Source organism: Anas acuta, chromosome 5, assembly GCF_963932015.1.
Source record: "Anas acuta chromosome 5, bAnaAcu1.1, whole genome shotgun sequence".
In the NCBI taxonomy this organism is placed as follows: domain Eukaryota; kingdom Metazoa; phylum Chordata; class Aves; order Anseriformes; family Anatidae; genus Anas; species Anas acuta.
In genome coordinates this window covers 4228576-4246770 of record NC_088983.1, presented here as the reverse complement: position 1 = coordinate 4246770, position 18195 = coordinate 4228576, and the positions used below count along the sequence as shown (strand labels likewise).

Below are 18195 nucleotides of genomic sequence, written 5' to 3'. Positions count from 1 at the left end.
TGAGCATCCAAAGAGGTTGCACTGAGCTGGGAGAGCTCCACGAAGAGAGAGAATGGGCAGAACAAGGGATTTCAACCATGGTTGGTTGTATTATTACCCTGCCCCAAACCTTGCACCTGCCTTTTTAGCACCTCCATCCATCCATAGCATCAGTCCCGAAGGCAGGCCACCAGGAAGGCAGAGCAGAGGGCAAGCAGTTTGTCACCGACGTGAGGAGGGCTTTTCCTCTCCGTCCTGCTGCAGCCAGACCCAGAGCACCCACCTGGCACCGTCTGGCCTTCTGCTGGCCACAAATACCTCACCTCCCTTCCAGGAAAGCAGCTCACAGGGCTGGGCCGTGAGCGGTTTCGCAAGCCCAGCTGCGTCTCTGGCTCTGCTGTGGTCAGCCCACAACACAGAGGTCGATCAGCATCCATGACTGATCGCTCTGGGAAAGACATTTCATTTCTGCTAACGACTACAAAGGCAAAGGCTTTTCTACAGTGCTCCTTAGAGGACTCCTGGCTTCCTCTTCCAGCTGATGAAACTACTTATTTTCAGTGGCTAAAGCAGTCGATATAAATTATTTGTCCTACCAGCAAGCACTCGTCTCCCCCCTCAAATGACAGCGTTTCCTTCCACTCGATCCATCAGAAGGAAACGGGTAATGAGTTCCATTGACACCACTTAGCTGTGCAAAATGTGCTGGGAAGACATCTGCTTCAGCCTCCCCAGCTGCCTTCTGCAAAGCTGTTCTGAAGCTGACGTGAAAGCTCTTGTTTCCAGGGATGGGGAAGCCCTGCTACAAAGCCAGGACTCAGCCGCTCGTACAGGTGGTGTCTTTTTAGGGCCAGCACTCTGGGAGTAACCCACAGGGACAGGTGGTTACCCACCAGCATGAGGAAGAAACCACCGTAGACAGAGTTCCCCCAGTTCCAGATCCTGCAGCCCCTTTACACATGCCAACCCATCAGTTAAAATTTTTAGCTTAGTTAGTAATCAGATTTATTTTTAGCCTCCTTTCTTGAAGGAAGGAGTCTGGGTATCTTCCCTGAACTCTTCCCACTTTTGCCCAAACCAAACCAACAACCCTTGGCAGTGCAGATCTCATGTCCAGAACCTCTCCCCCTCCTCCTTGCAAATTTGAGCCATGGCAGGAAGTCACAATCCAGATGACAGCAAAACTCCTGGTGCTTAGAACAAGGTCAGCATCCCTGGGATACAGCTCCAGGACAGGAAACTTCATCAAGCCTCAATCTTCCCATCAGCAGCACATTTCTAAGCAAGACGTGACTTCCCAAAGCTCACTCTTAGCAGGAAATTTGTGCTGCCCCTGAGTACGGTCTCGAGAGAAACACTCACCGAGTCTGTGCGAACGTCGCTGTTTTCAATAACGTTGGCATCCCCAACCACTTTGCCAATTTCTCTCTCAAGAGATGCCAAGGACTCCTGGGCCTGTAGGGTGGGAAAAGAGAAAAAAGAACAAGGGAGAGAACAATTAGCAAAGGCTGAGAAGCGAACCCCCAACTCTCTAGGAGCAATGCTAGAGACAGGAAATCATTGTTCAGTAGGAAATGTGTTTTATGCCAAATTTGCTCAGGGGACCAACACATTTGCCAAGATTGACATGTCTCCTTACAATCAGTGCGCCAAGTGTCAGCCTGCCTGCATTTTAAAAGCAATTCTGTGGGGAAGCTCTAATAGTCTCGTGTCAAGTTATTAGGTAAAAAATTGCACATTTTTTTTTCCCACGTGAGAGCAGCAGCAGCACAGGCAGGTCTCTAGAAGCCAGATTGCAGATCTTCATTTACACACAGCACACCCTGAACCAGGGACATCAGCACTGCTCGCTTCATATGTCAACATCCAGCATAACTGTCCTGAGCAAAGTGTTTTCAACGCTATCACAGCAGATCTCCTTTGTCTTCACTTCCTGCAGAGCTTGTGATCATCTGTCCCCGTCCTATTAGACAGCCTGCCTCCTACCCCAGCAACAGCTCTCCCCCTCCAGCCCTGCAAGAACCCAGCCCCATTTCCTTGCAGTGCATCTGCTTCCCCCTTCCTTTTTTTGTCCCCCTTGCTGAGCTACACAGCTGAATTTCTCATCCAGCCGTTGTTTTTGATGAACACAAACTAACCTTGTGGAATCACATCTCAAAGCACTGCGGGAAAATCTCCCCCTTGCTTGACAGTTTGGTCAGAGCAAACCCTGTTTTGCTTTCTTCCTCTGCTTCCCATCACAAGCAGAGTGCTCTCCTCTTTCCAGGACTTTATTCTCACCTTTAAGGAGAAACTCACCTCCATCCTCTGCTTCACACCCTCTTCTCATCTCCAAATACCAGGAGATGGACCAGGAGATGGCAACAGAGGTGTTTTATATCCCACTAACCATTCTTCAAGCTGCCCTGTGACAACAGCCCAGCTTCCACAAGCAAACACATCACCAGGGCACCAAGAACATCCTGCCAACAACCCCACTGGCCCACTGATTCCTTCCCAGTTTCATGTTATACTTGTGGCTAAGAAAGCAGCCTCACTGAAGGAACAAGGTGGTGTAAATGCTGAAGCCAGACCTCAGCTTCTCTGCAGCCTATTCTTGTCTCTGTGTATCAATTCTCCCATGAGAGGCTCATTTCTGGGGTGACAGCACTGAGACCTCATATACTTAAAGATTTCCCACTCGTTGAGGAAAAGCAGAGGTAACCCCACGTGCTTGTCCCATCGAGCTTCCTTAGAGCTAATGTTAAAGATCTACCAACTGGCTGTAGCCCAGGAGATGGCAACCATGTGCAAATGGGCAGGAGGTTTGTTAGCCAACTTGTAACCACTGCCGTTCCAGTTGGGATTTAAAAGCTTCAGGCTCTGATGTGGGTGGAGGGCTGTGGGACGGGATATTTATTAGGCTGGGTTTCTTTAAAGAATTATTTGTCAGCCCCAAATCACCACTTGTTCCTGCTGGCATACAAGCATCACAGACAAGAGGCATTTTCAAGAAGTTTCCCAGCATTTTAAAAACTAGAGATCCTGATGACTCAAGTAACACTGAAGATCTGCATCTCATAAGGGTCTCTGCTTACCTTTGGCAAGTCACCAGCCACCTTCTGCCTCTCATTTTGATCGACTTTGAGTTTTGATAGTGTTTCATTTAACTGTGTTTTCAGCTGCAAAATAGTAACAAAAAAAATCAGTTTTACACACACGCAGATTTAATTTGTCTTTCCCCTGGATTAACCCAGTGCACATGAACTGCAAAGGGAGCGAGATTACTAAAAGTTACTGCACGCACTTGATTAGTCAACATATATGATGAGGTTTACAAGGACAGTCAAGGAAGAGAGATTCCATCTGTGAAGACAAATGTAAAGAATGGAAACTACAGAAGAAAAGACATGGTTGGAATCAGCTTGATTACAACTGGTCTCAACTTTGAGGCTATATTGCCAGGAAGACTATTAGCAATACTGAGTGTATGTAAGCCTCTCCAAGCACTCCTATCACAAGTCAGTCAAGACTTCAACTTAATTCTTGGTAAATATGCCAAAACGTAGACTGTCATCTTATTAATTCAAGCTAAACAGTCACCTTACTGCCAAATAAATTAAAAACAACAACAACAACAACCACCCCTCTACTTGTCATCTTAATGAAGCACCACTTGTTACAACTCCGTTGACTTAACCAGTCTGCTAATGTCACATCAAGGAATGAATCACTGACAGGGGTATATTAAGTTGTCGATCGTGTTTAGATTCAGCCCAAGAAGTGAAACTATTTCAGTCAAGTGGGACGAATACTTTCTACCGGCTGCCCTTAAAATACAGCTTTCCAAAGAAAGGATGTAAACATTTTTTTTTTTTTTTAAAGAATATTTCGATTGCTCTTCAACACAGCACACAGAATGAGCCACAGCACTTAAGGCGTGAGCCTCAAATAGGAACACTAACAAGAAGCTTGAGTGCCAATTCTGTTGGATTTGTGACTCTGAAGTGCACTGTGCTAATGTTCACTCTTCCTGCTGTCAATCTTCTTGGGAGCCAGCAGGGGATTAAAGAAGTGAACAATAGGCTACTCAGAGTACCAAATTCTCACTAGTTCCCAACCTCTGCATTACATTTGTCTCATGCACGGAAGGTTTCCCCTTCTGGAGCACCTGTACTAACGGGTGCTGGTTTGCTACGTCTGGAGAAGCACCGTTGAGCTCCTCTGCAGCATCTGTTTCTCTCTCCTTGCTCACTTCATAAATTAGATGGGATTTCAAAATGTATTTCCCAAATTTCTATCTCCCAGCCTCCTGAAAAAAAAAAAAAAAAACCTCATACACTGGACAGCATTCCCGAGCCATTTGCATAGAGGTACTCGTTTGCCACCTCCTCACTCTCCAGCCAGCGCAGCAGCATCAGATTGCAGAGTCAAGCTGCCCTAGCAGGGAGCTCAGCTTTTTAAGCTTTTGTTGTTACAGGCATAATAGATTGTTGCCTCTTATATTCGAGAGGTTGGCGTTTACTGATTAACTTTAAGATATGCATTCAATTCCCATTTCCCTTGCTTTCAAAACGAGAGGCTTTGGTTGCTGAGGAAGGATGCTAATCAGAGCTGTACTAGACTTGCCAAGCATACGATTAAACTTAAGTAGATTGTGTTAGGGTTGTGGGTTTTGGTTTTTTTTTTTTTATATCAACTATTTTAACCCAGTTACATTAGCAGCGGTACCCTGGTGAGATCAGCAGCTCAGCCTGCAGTGACAGGTTATCCCATCAACTACCCTAAAACCCAAAGACACGGTGACAAACAACCTTCCCTGATTCCGGCTCAAAAGCACAATGAAAGCACTGTTCAAGCACAAGTAGAGGAAGGACCTGACTGCTGCAGCCTCGGAAAAAAAGCCACTGAAGCAAATGAGAAGTGAAAAGACTCAAATTGGAAAACCATGCATTTGGGGGCCTATAGGTCTGGCCTCAGTTAATCCAACTGCTTCTTGAGAAAACCTGGAGCATGAGCGTTATTGGCTGGAGAGCATTTCTAGCCAAGCATGCTTACGTGGTGCATGCCACAAGCCAGAACAGCTATTCAGCCACAGCAGAATGCCAGCTGCCAAATGGCTGGGTACTCTGAATTAATCTAATGTTGTTTTGTTGTTTTGGACCCATTGCTGCATGTACAGAGAAGGATGGAAAAGCCTCCGTGCAGTCAGAGCACAGTTATCACAGGTACACCCTCCAAAGCTTTGGGAAGAACAACCAGAGAATAATCCTCAAATTCAACTGATGAGAGCACAACTTTTGCTGCTCCGAGGGCATTACATTTGCAGTTCCTTACGCCTACACTGTTGATTCTCAAGAAGTTTCAGGTATGAAAGTCCTGAAGACTTTTTCCAAAGTCTTAAGAACCAGACATGCTATTGTTAGGAGCAGAGAAAGAGACAAATTGTAAAAGTCAGACTACATAAATGATTGCAATGGACAAAAATATCAAGCTGAAGAGGTTAGCAGAACAGACAGGATTTGGAATAAAGTCTCCGCTTCGTAAGTATGCTGGGTGTCTAGTTTTTGCCCAGCGGAGAACAAGCTTCTTACCAAATTTAACTCTTCATTCTGTCTTACTGCTTCAGAATATGAATCATCAAGTTTTTTCTGCAACTCAGTCAACAGATCTTTGAGCTGAAATGAAGTTTAGAGTTTTAGGATTTGTCTCCTTAGGATGCCCGCTTTTCTTCTGCTCAGTTATTAGTGTGTTGCTCTACCCTAAGGTCACAAGCATATAAACCCCTCAGCCGCAGGGGCTAAGCGTTAGATTAGTTTGCCAGCCAACTGGTAACCAAACAAAAGAAAAAGGACAGTCTGGTCAATTATGTTTACCTCTCTGACTTCTGAAACATAAGTAGATCGCTCTATTTCTGCCTTTTCTAGTTCACTTTCCAAATGTTCTCTCTCTTTTTTAAGCTAGAAACAGAAAAACAGAGTTAAAACAGACATTTTCAATGTCTTCCTTGCAGTACCATTTTCTTTGTTTATTATTAGCTGTGAATTTCTATCAAATAATAGATGACTTTTAAAGAACTTTTCAAACCTGATTGCACAACACCAATTTAAACTGTTAGACTTCAAAAGATAAAAATAAAAAGAATCAAGCCCCAAATTACTTTGATATATCTGCTTGTTGGTAAACTGCTTGGTCTCATCCCAAAGAAAGGGCCCCACTTTCCAGAAATAGCAATCCAGTGGATGAGTACTGAAGTAAAAACAGGATGATTTCCAGTACTCTGCATCTATGCTTCTTAAAAACACGGGCCAAAAGGCTCAGCTTGACCTACAACACAAGCTGCGCTACTTGCATGAGAGAAGGCCCAGTAAGTGCAGATTCACAGCCCAAGATTAAATCATGTTTTGAATAACAAAAAGCTTCAAAGAGAAAAACACCTGCACGTACAGTTTCGACTTCTTTGATTTCTTCTCTTAACCTCTCTACCTCGTGCTCCAAGGAAAGGACTGAAGAGCGCATCTGCAGTTTTCAAGAAAGATAAAGACATCGTTTAGTTGGTGTAAAACAAAACTCTCCATATACACACAGACTTGCTTCTATGATTCAAAAAATATTAGGGATGATAAAAACCAGTGACTGAATAAAATAAGATGCTCACTCAATTTAATGTACTGAGTCTCCATTATGACGCTTTCCTACTTCATCCCAACATGAGAAGTTCTGACATATATTTAGAGCCTAGATGCCCAAAAAATTTGGGATATAAGGACTAAAGCCAGCTGTCCTTCAGTCATGGTAGGAAATAGCCTTCCCCGTTAAATGACTAGGAAAGATATTTCCATTCATGAACTACACGTAGCTAAAACCAGCATATTTTGCCTTATTACAGACTGTGCAAGTACAGCAGATGGTAGCACATCTATAGTTCACGAGCTGAGAGACTTTTTTATAAGACCCTCAAACAAGAGGTTTATAAATCATCTGTATGTTCGCTTCGGGCTCATGCTCCAGCAATCAAATTTGCTAAGCAGAAGTACTTTAGAAATACATTTTTTTCAAAAACACAGTTTGACCTACTTTAACTCCAGACGAGGAAAGAAACATAAAAGTCTTTTTTCTTGCTACTTGTGCTAGCAATGGAGCCCTCCTAAAAAGGAAAGCTTTGCAAGCAATTTCAAGTGTAATTAGTTGACCATAATGGATTAAGTGCTATTTTAACAGCTTCAAAAAAAATAGTTATGATTATATGATACTTAAACCTTAGTACAAAGAATCTGTATCTGTTCACAAATGGACTTGAAAAAAAACAGATGCCTAACAGAAATACAATTTGAGCTGCCAGGATGATAAAATTATATTCTTGGGCACATTAATGGACACTCTTAGCATGAAACAAAGTATTGCAGCAGAAAAATTCTTCTGCTATAAGGAGGAGTAGTTCCTATTATACTGGTTGCAGACTTCACCTTTTTCATCCGCTGGTCATGCACACATCAAACCAGGCAGCCAGCACTGTTCTACACCAGCCTTTGTGGCTCTCAAACACCTTCTGCTACTTCAAGCAGAAACTGCCTGGCTACTGAAAAAAACAGGTCTTCAGAAATACCTGTTTAAGTTCCTTCTGTGATTCTTCAACTTTTATCTTCCATTTGCTTTCTTCCTCTTCCACACTCCTCTGTAGCCTTTGTAAAATCCCCTCCTAAAAAGAGTGTGGTTTGAAAGCTTACAGCAGAATAAAGGCAGCTTACAACATCACAAGGCACAGGTGACCAGGCATTCTGCTTACCGTCTCTGCCAGAACTGATTTGTATTTCTCACACTCCAGTTGCAACAGTATGTGCATCTCCTCAGCCTCCTTCAACTTCTGCTCCATAGCCTGTGAAAGCAGAAAGGGGACCAGAGTTGAACCTCAGCTGAAGATTTAAGTCCTATTATTTATTTCAAATAGCAAGTTGATGGCATTCCCATTGGCAGGTCTTTCTTTCCAGCCCGTACAAGGATGCCAGAAGCAAGTGCAACGTTCACAAGTTACTGCAGTAACTCCACATTGCCTAAAACCAACCCGGTTACTTGAAAGAGGGAACAGGCATTTGGAATGTGATTAATGTTTTCACAACTCCACAAGGTCCTTTTCAAAAACACAAATGTATTTCCAATATACATTATGCAAGTAGCTGTAAAACAATTATCTCATCGCCTGTTCACCAATTTGAACTTCAATCCTGAGCACAATTTGTGAGATGTGTACGAGGGAACATGCCATGCCATGCACAAGGAAGTTGTCCACTGTTTGTGCTTACCTTGACATCTTCGGATCCTGAAGCCCCTCGCAAATACTCCTTAGCCATCTTTTCAAATCCACATATCCATTCACTGTGACTCTGTTGGGAAACGCATTCAGTTAGAGCTCCAAGTAACCTCAATCAATTTATCTCGAGGACATTTGTCTCCCAGCTGCAGGCTTACGGAGCAGTGTTTCAGTCCCCCAGTTCCCATGAGCTAAGCAGCAGCCTGACAGCAGTTGTTCAGCTATTACTGTACGCAGCAGACAGTCAACGGGCAACAATCCAGGAGCACAGAGTTACGAGGCAGACACAGTTCACAGGGGCCTGGAAGCACTAAAATCCAGCTGGGTCACTGAGGTCTCCCTGCAATTGTCAGGGTTCTCTGATAACTATTTCAACACTCAAGGAAAGTTTTTCCAAAAGTCTCTGAACCATTAAAACAGACACTTGCCGCGTAATTCTGGAAACCTCACTACGGAGACTGCTTTATAACCTTACACAAACAGCCATTTTGAAGGACTTTCTAGTTCATCACAAGACTAACTTCAGGATATAAAAGTATTCATTTGATAATACTTTTAAAAATGAATATTTAAAACCTCTAGATGTTACAAATCACACAGACCCCCACTTTCTATAGCCTTGCTTTACATCATTCACACAGTCTAACCCACACAAGCCCACTGCACTTTGTTTGCAAACAACTGAAAGCCACTGAGAACATAAAATTGGAAGGTAGTGGCTTTCAAAGGAACTCTGGGAACAACACAAAGCCTTCTGAATTGTATCAGCTGGCAGCAAGGCAGAGCATCCCCTCAGAAAAGAGAGGCCAGTAAAGATCTGCCTGTCAGGCAAAGAAGACTGATACCCATCCCATCAGACAGCGAGCAAACACACAGCAGACTTTATCTGCCCTGAAAATTTACCATCTCAGAGACACAGTAACACAGGCAGGTGAGACAGATGTTAGGGAGGTTAAAGAAAAAAAAAGAAAGAAAAACTAACACTTTTCTCAAAATAGTTAAGCTCTGCCTCTCTTCTGCTGGCAGTTATGGGTATCAGCAGCAGAAAGCATTCGCCTCCCACTGGAAAACCCTTGGGGAGCAGCAGACCGCAGGGATGTGGTGCGGGCTGCCAGCACAGTGGGACCCCAGCTCCCCAGCTGTATGGGATGGAGACTTCTCTTACCACGTTAGTAGGAAGCGAGACATTCGGGAACAGCTTCTGGAGTAGTTCTCTGGTCTCCACTTCAGCAGCTTCCAGATGCTGCTGCTTCTCCTAAAGCAAGAAAACAGCTCACATGAAACTGGGCAACACGCTCCACAGACAAGGCAACAGCCTCTTCTACACCTACAGCAAACTTGTTTAACCCAGAAAGGAAGTTTGAACTGAGAAAAGGCTCTATAGGCTCTAGAACTGTCACTAAATTACTTCCAAAATTGACAGCAAATTGCTTCAGAATTTGGCCTTCGCATTTGTTCACACTTTTAAGCTTTTTTTCATTAAGATCTCCTCCAATCTAGCCTGCTCGTGGAGCACTTACACCATCGTTCATTTGTTCACAGCACAACACAAACTACAGGGTGCTGAGTGACTGTACCCACAGATCACACCAACACTTCCACTTCAGTTGAGCAACCTCAAAAACAAGTTGGGTCAATCAGTTGTTTGTTTTTTTTTAAAAACACACTTTTAGGAACTATTTTCGGAGGAAAAGTCACCATAAATTAACATCACCACATAAAAGATGGAGAATTACTAAGTCAAAAGTAAACTTTGTGTTAATGCACATTTGAACCAGGCCAAGAAAGCAAGACTATCTTCTAAATATTACTTCTAATTAAGTGCTTAACAGGAAGACCCTTACATCCTCCTCCTCCAAGTTGGATGACATGGGAAATAATTATTAGAGCTGTGTGAAAATCTTTTTTTTTTTTTGTCATTGCTCTGCAAATGGACATACAAAGAGCCAAGGGGCATCCCTTATCCCTTGTTCCTTTACAATTTATCTAGCATTAAGAGCAGAGCAGCCACAGGACACTTGCTTGCTGTGCTTGTGGCAGGTGGGTTTATTTAGGCATACCCCACTGCTCAGCCAGGCTCCTGCATGAGTTTAAGTGCAGAAAACCTAACCCCTGCTCAAAGGCAGCTTCCAGCAAGCATCCATTGCTAGTATTTGTTTTCCTTTGACTGTGTTACTGCTCTGAGTTCCTCTGCTGCAAGAGATCGGTGGCATTAGTAGGTTGGGATCCAGAGACAAAAACGGACAGGAGACACATTAGGTTGTGACGCTGTGCGAGGTGCGTTAGTTTTCAGCAATTCAGAAGCCACCAGTAAGTGGCAAATGGCTGCTTAATGAAGTCTTCGGACTGCAAGAGAAAGCAGGCAAGCGTTAGCACACAGCAAAAGCAGGTACACAAACTCCCTGAACACAGGGCTGAGCAAAGAGCAGAGACGTCTCCCAAACACAGACACGCAGCCCCAAACTAGAGCTCGTCTGCTCCTGGCTACCTGCCTCCTGTTTTTAAAATTATTTTGATGCACAGTGAATTCTGCACGGTGACAATTAGCACAAAGTCATGCTCATAACAAATGCAAGCTCCTTCCAGAGCAATCCGTGCCCCGTGTCATTTTAAGCATTGGGTTTGACGGGACCTGTCAAGCTTCAAATAGTTTCAAGGAGGAAATTCACAACTGCGGTGACATAGTTTTCCTGAGGAGTTCCCAGGTTTTGAAATAATAATCTAGTTCTAATTCTACGTGGGGCCAATAAATTTATTCAAGCACAGAGAAAGCCCAACAGATGAAAGCAGGCTGCTCACCAGCGGTTTTTATTCCAGAACTCCTCACAAAGTGATTCACGACAGCTCTAACAATTATGCAAACAAATCAAAAGTCAGCATGCCCACAAATTAAGGATTAAAAAAAATAAAAAGAAACCTGAAGACGACAGGGAGAAGCAGAGGTGAGAGTATATGAATGATCACTCAGAACAGACTGTATTTAAACTGCAGTAAAAGTTAAAATGCCTCCATTCCACTTAAAAAAAAACAGCTGCAGATCTGCTTCTAGCTTAACGTATCGTTTCTAGCAGTTAACATTACAACCTTGGCAGTCTTGTTCACTTTGTCCTGCAGCAATTTTTCAGTTGATGCCAATGCCTCCATTGCTTTCCAGTTTTTCTCCCGAAGGTCCTAATCATTTTTAGAAAGAATGATTTCAGTTCAGCCAATATTGAAACCGTTTCCACTTTTACTTCAGAGATATATTTTGCATCACACTCCACCATTTGCATTTAAATGCTGGTTACTGCGGGATGATTTTGCTGGGTAGGATGACATACACGAGCAAAAAACAAGTGTCATGTTCAAAGAGGTCCAATGAAATAGTGCCAATTTCTCCCCAACCTGCCCCCATAACCAAAATTGATCCCAGAGCTACTGGGCTGCAGAGCTACCGTGCTAGCGACCCCACACTTTGACTGCACTTGTAAGAAGAGAGAGGGAAGTTTCCAAAAGTAGTGAGAAACACAGACACCAAACCACAGATTACACGACAGAGTGTTAGGCATGTCGCATTGCAGAACCCAGCGTGAACCCGAATACACATGGAGGTGTACACATTTATGCCCTTGATGGTGCAGCCGGATCTGCCCGCGCAGATCCTGATGCCTGAGCACGAACCTACTAAGCCAGGGCTGACTGCAGGAACACAAAGCTCAGGGCCCTCTGCTCGCAGCACCTACCCACACAGCTGTGCCCAGAGAAAACCCTGGGTGGCTCACCAGTGCCCTCCTGGAAGGCTTTGGGGTTTTTCACCAGACCAGCAGGGAAGCAAGGCAGCGCCGTGCTGCGTCTTTCTTGGCAAGGTCATCAAACGTGTACTCCACAAGGCAGCGCAGTTATAGGGCTGAGAGCTCTCACGAAAAGTTAATGCCTTACAGCTCTTCTCTAGGAAGGACCGTGGGCCTCGTGGGGAGGAGATTACAGCGCTTGGGACTTGGATTTTTTTTTTTTTTCCTCTTCCTCCAAACCCTCAGAGCAACCTGCCTCAGCGAGGGACTGTTTCTGAGAGGCATCCGAATCCTAGCACATACCTACACAGGCTTTTCTTAACCATTTCCTTGTACTACCTGCCTGTCCTAAGAGCTGTTTCACAGCCTAAAAAAAAACAAAATTGGATAAAATTGCAGTGTGGCAAGCTGGGACCTATAAATATTGTGTGCCTTTGTCAGTAACCAGGTTTGTGCTTGCACCACGAAGGGCACTGCGACCTTGCAGCTCCTCTGGAAAGGAGCCCGTAGGAAGCACACAAGTTCTACCTTTCCAGCTCACCTCTTTTCTAAGGCCCAGCCACCTTCCCCCTACTTTCTTTCAGCTCTTAAGCAATGCTACTTGCTCAAAAGCAACACACAATCTCAATGTTTTCCTTGTGTGCATTACTTATATCATCTCACTTTTAAGCAATAAGGCACATTGCGTGGTATTCAGCGGGTTTTATAGGCTATCGAGGAGAGAGAAGTGAGCCAAACCCCTGTATTCTAACAGGTTTCTTCCATCAAATTTAAAGATGCCATTCTCCTGCCCTCCACATGTGTTACATGGAGGCACTTCAGAGATCTCTAGTGGAAGATACCCTCTCTATTTCACCCACCAACAACTTGTAGCACACCGTCAGTGGCTGCTGCAAAGGAAGGCTGACTGCCCGCTGCCTCCCACAGAAGAGCAGGATTATCCGCTCCCAGGAGTGGGGAGAGGCAGATCTGAGAGCCCTGAAGGTAGTGCCTCCTCCCTTGTACCCGCACGACAAACACAAGTCGGGCAGAGCACAGCCCTTTCATCCTCCCACCCTCCCTCCCCTAACCCCCTCTCCTTCCCCTGGGAAAGGACACGTTTCTGAACAGGGCTGACGAGGCAGAATCCAAGGCTGAGAACTTGCTGCAGGATGTGTCCTCCAGCCAGTCCCCTCCCTCTCATCAATTCAGCAAGTCATGGAGCTGGCAAAACTTGGAGCACTACAGGATGCTTATTCACTCCCAAGAAAAACGAGGAGTGTCCAGAGGACACAGCATGGCAGACAATCATCAGAAATTTCTTAGCAGAGCACCCTAGGCATTGAGAGAAGTGTTGTGCATGAAATTTTGGGGGAAGGTTGCCGTTTTCTGAAGGGAAAGGGGGGGGAAGAGTTTTCTTACGTTGTTCTTCTTCCTCTGTTGCTCAAAAGCATTTCTCTGACAGGCGAGCTCGTTTTGCAGACTGGTGATTTCCTTCTCTTTCCCTGCAACTCTGAATTGGCAAAAAAGAATCAAACAAGTCAGGAGACATTTCAGACACTTCAAGTGAAGCAGCGCTGCCCTTTCACATATGCTAACTTGCCTTCTCTTCTAGCAATATACCCCCTTTGAAAAACTGCTCTCACTACTTGGCAACACTGTTTGCTTCCTACTGCTCTGTGAACTGTGGGCTGTCGGAGCAAAGCCCATTGTAAATCTGTTGTTTGCTTACAACAGGCATCTGCGCACATTTATCAAGGCCACGGAAAGGCAACACATTAGACGAGGATAACTCAGCCAGCCCACGCTAACACAATGCCACAAAACAGGCATTGCCTGCTGAATAAAAGCATTCCTTTTCAAGCACCTAGTCCGCAATTTATAAGTCACTTAACTTAAAAGAAAAATAATTCAGCCAGCAAAGAAAGCATGACAGTGGCAATTTGTGTAGCACAGTATAAGCTGGCGTGGTATTAGCTTCCACACAGTGCTTTAATGCACTTCATCTTCATGTTATAGCATCCTTTTACCCCAAGACCTTCCTTGGGAAGAAATTTCTACCAGGTGATTTCACGATATGAACAAGAACCCTCTCCATGGCTGAGGGTCTAACAAAAAAAGCTTGTCCCTTATTTGAACCACCAACATTTAACTCTTCAGACATACAGCTGAGTTAGCATGCATCTAAAATTAAATCAATCGTGGCTTGCTTACATTGTGACCGTAACACATACAGCAAGCACTGCTTGCAGAAGACTCCAGCCGCAGATTATTAATATGAGCAGAATCTTTGTGTTCAATTTTTATTAGATGTTAAAGACATGAGCTGATTTTTTGCTTGTTTTTGTTTGTTTAGCTTGCCACTTCTCACCTAAGTCTATCATATAGTTGGCATGTATTTCATACTCTAAATTCTCCACGCAGTAAGTGAAATGAAGCACTAATTATTGCATTCAACTTCTGGCAGTACTCACACTTGCAGAAGCTCCTCGCTTTGGACAGCCAGAGATGCCTACAAACAGATCAGAAACTCATTAGGAGCAGATCAGCAGCAAAGAGTGATGCAGAGAGCATGCTCTGCCTCGTTAATCAAGCACTGCTGCAGCATTCAGCTCCCCTTCAAGGGAGTCCTGCCCAGCCTCCTTCGGCCAGGAGAACCCTGGCTGTGCTACAGTGTGTAAAGACAGGGTAGAAAGCTAGACAAGAACACAGGAGGCATAAGAAACAGCACAAGGCTGCAAACCCACACATTAAAGGGAAGCAGGGACAGATATACAACAGCCAGAAAAGCTGGCTTACTGCAAGTCAACGCTGCAGTTGTCCCTGGATTTGCATGGTTAATGCAACTACTGGTTTTCCATGAATCCACGCAGGCTACCGCAGCCCGCTGACTTCACTCAATTAACAATGCAATTAGAAGCTGTACCTGTTTGCAGTTCTCCTGTTTTAATTCCTGAATTTGAGCTTTGAAAGACTCATTTTCCTTTTGCACGTCCTATTTAAAGGAGAGACACAATGTTTTATATATATGTATACAGATAGCTATACACACATACAGTACATGCACTCCCCCTTACATCACAAGGTACTTCACCAAAACTTTACCTGCAATTGTTTTACTTGGCTTGCAATTTCTCTCTCTTTTTCTTCCAGTACGGCTTTCAACTTCTGCATTTGTTCTTTTTCCTCTTTCAAACTACAGAGTTGTTTTGGAAAGAAAGAAAAAAAAAAGAGTTAAAATACAAATCGATACAGAGAAGAGACAGACGCTAGCTGGGACAACGTTTTCAGCAGCAGAAAACAACTAAGCTTCATATGCTATGTATAATAAGCTGCCACATGGAGAAGCAGCCATTAGAGTATGGCTCTAAATCAAGAAAACTATCCAAAATACGTGCCAGCTGCGGGAACATGTATGGCAAACACTTACCTGCTAAGAACTGGAGTGAAGCAAGCCAGTCATTTCATGCGTCAACCAGCAAATGGGCTTAGTCATGACTGATCTCAGTCAGAGCAGTAGTGGGAGAGGAGCAATTGATCCCCCAGGCAAGTCCTCCAAGCCAGCTGGCTCTGAAGGAGGTGCCAGGCACAGGCTCCCAAAGGTGAGGCTGCCTTAGGCACCATGAGCAAGCTGTAGAGGAGCCCTGCTTGGAGGGCAGTGCTTTACAAGAGCTGCTCTGAAGACAGAGTCTCTTTTGGCACAATCACATACAAGCTCTCTGCAACTTAGAGCAACCGGACAAAGCAGACTTAAAACAGAGGGAACTCATGCTGCATTTCTTTATAAAACAGGAGCTGGAAAGCTGGTCACCGCATCTCAGACTGAAACCAGCAAAAAATTGCTTTTACCAACTCTCAGGTACTTAAATCCACACTCTTTTTAAAAACTTGCTAAACAGAAGGAGAAATTATTGCTGGACGCAAAAAGGAGCAGCAGTTTCACTGGCTAGTAGAGTCCTGAGCAATCACTCACTTTTACAAAGCGTATGAACACTGCTACTTACACCAGGCAGGGACGCCAGACACTTGCCCTAATACACAGCAGCAGACGTGCTGGCTAGCGTGCGCCCATCAGCACTAACACCTCATTTTAGCAAAGCCCATAAAATTCTTGAAACTCTCGTACATTCCAATTTAATATAAATGCCAGCACTGCATGCATGTTATCGATAGGTGCTTGAGGAACTGCTACTAAGCGTACTCACAGACTCTCCAGGTCCTGGACGTGGGATGCAGCAGGTACCTGAAAAACAAAGCAATTCCCAATCTCATTTTGACTGCACAAACAGCGCCAGTGAAGTCTTCAAATTAACAGCAACGCTTTGCAGGGGCGCCACACAGCTTGCAAGACACTTGCCAAGGAAATACTGGCAAATTTGCGTCATAACAAAACACACGTTGCTCCAAGAATATCTAAACACATGGATTTCAGAAGCACAGCTTACACCAAGCATCACAAACTTTGCACCAGCCAGTTTCTTTCTGTTCCACCTTTCCCCTGGGATAAAGGCCTGTCTAGACATCCACGCAGAATAAGAGTGCAGCTCAGCTTCTCCCCTGTATCACCACCAAAATCCAAACTGAGTGGGAATACCGCCTTATTGGAAGGATTTCTCCAATTACACCTGGCTTTGAGAACATCCTATCAACTGTTCTCAAGTCCAGTGAAGAAAATCCAAAGCCAAAATATCCCAGCTCCAATTGCAACTTCTGGAACAGGCAAAGGCAGGAGGAAATCAGAGCAAAGCCTAGCCACTTCCATGTAAGCTGCTATGCACCCAAACAAGAGCTCCACCATGACCCATACCCCTGCAAGGACACTACTTCAGTGTGTCAAGAAGGTACCTAGGACACAGCTATGCCTACATCTATGAGCTTTAATGTCTCCAGACCAGGGCTACTCTTTAAGGACAGCATCATCCAAGTTAAAGAAAAGCTCTCAGAACTCAGTAACTGTGCAACACCTGCTTTGGATAAGCACAGTTGAACTATTAGGCTTTCAATGCTGTAGACTCTACCAATTTAGTCAAGTAGAATTTAATATAGCTCTGTACAATTACCACAAACCCTATAAGAAAGGTAGAAGATAAAGAACAAGCATCTTCCCGTTCAACCAAGCAGCCCCCTCAATCCCATCCCCTCTGCAGGCCATACCTGTTGGAGCTGTTGCAGGTTCTGTTGTTCTAATTCCTGAACTTTACTGGTTAACTGTGCAATTGTATCTTGTTGACCCTTTGGACAAAAAAAAAAAAGCAAGAAGTGTAAACATAGTCCTTCCACAAGAAGAAATACTGCGACAGAATTTATTTCCCTAAGATACCAAGAAAGTTTACCTTCAGCCATTCTCCTTTCTTAACGATCTCTTTCTCCTTCTCTTCCAGTAAGGCCTCCATGGTTTTCACCTGATTTTCCTTCCCCTTCAACCTGTACCAATACATACACACAGACACAGAATAAGCCTCTGCTCTTTTACTCATTGCAGCTTGTAACAAACCACAGCAGCCTGTGTGATCAAAGGTACAACCACAATTCGCCTGCTGAAAATGAATGTGAGGCTTTCACTTCAGTTTTAGCAGGAGATGCCATTAATCAATGGTACTGATCAGTGAAAGCAGACAGATTTTGCACCAACATACACTGCAGGGATCTTACATGTGCTCTCTTCACCTAAAAATAATTCCATCCTCCTCCCCAGCTAGGGACGTGAGGGACTGATGACCCTGGCAATTCAATTCTTATTTATCCACCCAGCTACAGTACAGGCATTACTAAAGCAAGCTTGCCACAGTACCTTGCCAATATGCTTCTATTCTGACTTGAATTTAATCCCACGTAGGTTAATTTGGGCCCAGAAAGCCACACAATGCTTCACCTTGTTAGCTGTCTCAGACAGGATGAGGCAAATGTACTAAGGATTCATGTCTACTAAAATTGGTGTGACCAGCCTGGCTCATTTCCTGAACATTTTAACTTTAAAATAGACTGGAGCAGGGAAGTGAGGGGTGCACACAGGGCAGATGAAATGTTAACAACTGTACTCACAGAGTCTGAAGTTCTTTAACTTGTGATGTAATCGACACCTAAAGAAAACAATCAGTACTTTAGTTCAATATACATTGAAAAAGACACAAATGCTACAAACTGCTTTAGACAGAAATAGGGGAAGAACGATAAATATTA

At 44.2% G+C, this 18195-nt stretch overlaps 1 protein-coding gene across 11 annotated transcripts in view; it reads right to left on the bottom strand.

Annotated features, from left to right (window-relative positions):
* KTN1 (kinectin 1) overlaps nt 1-18195 on the bottom strand; it is a 72447-nt gene that overhangs the window by 4897 nt on the left and 49355 nt on the right. For 5 of the 11 annotated variants that reach the window (XM_068682364.1, XM_068682368.1, XM_068682366.1 and 2 more), the window contains 18 exons: nt 18058-18095; nt 17349-17439; nt 17170-17247; nt 16221-16258; nt 15121-15211; nt 14942-15010; nt 14490-14527; nt 13438-13528; nt 11351-11437; nt 9432-9521; nt 8259-8339; nt 7745-7834; nt 7565-7657; nt 6406-6477; nt 5835-5918; nt 5553-5636; nt 3057-3140; nt 1342-1434 (listed from right to left, as the gene is read on the bottom strand). In XM_068682364.1, the coding sequence (XP_068538465.1) occupies nt 1342-1434; nt 3057-3140; nt 5553-5636; nt 5835-5918; nt 6406-6477; nt 7565-7657; nt 7745-7834; nt 8259-8339; nt 9432-9521; nt 11351-11437; nt 13438-13528; nt 14490-14527; nt 14942-15010; nt 15121-15211; nt 16221-16258; nt 17170-17247; nt 17349-17439; nt 18058-18095 (1392 nt within the window). The remainder of the gene's footprint in view (nt 1-1341; nt 1435-3056; nt 3141-5552; nt 5637-5834; nt 5919-6405; nt 6478-7564; nt 7658-7744; nt 7835-8258; nt 8340-9431; nt 9522-11350; nt 11438-13437; nt 13529-14489; nt 14528-14941; nt 15011-15120; nt 15212-16220; nt 16259-17169; nt 17248-17348; nt 17440-18057; nt 18096-18195) is intronic. The other 6 variants (XM_068682369.1, XM_068682373.1, XM_068682371.1 and 3 more) reach the window with 3 other exon arrangements.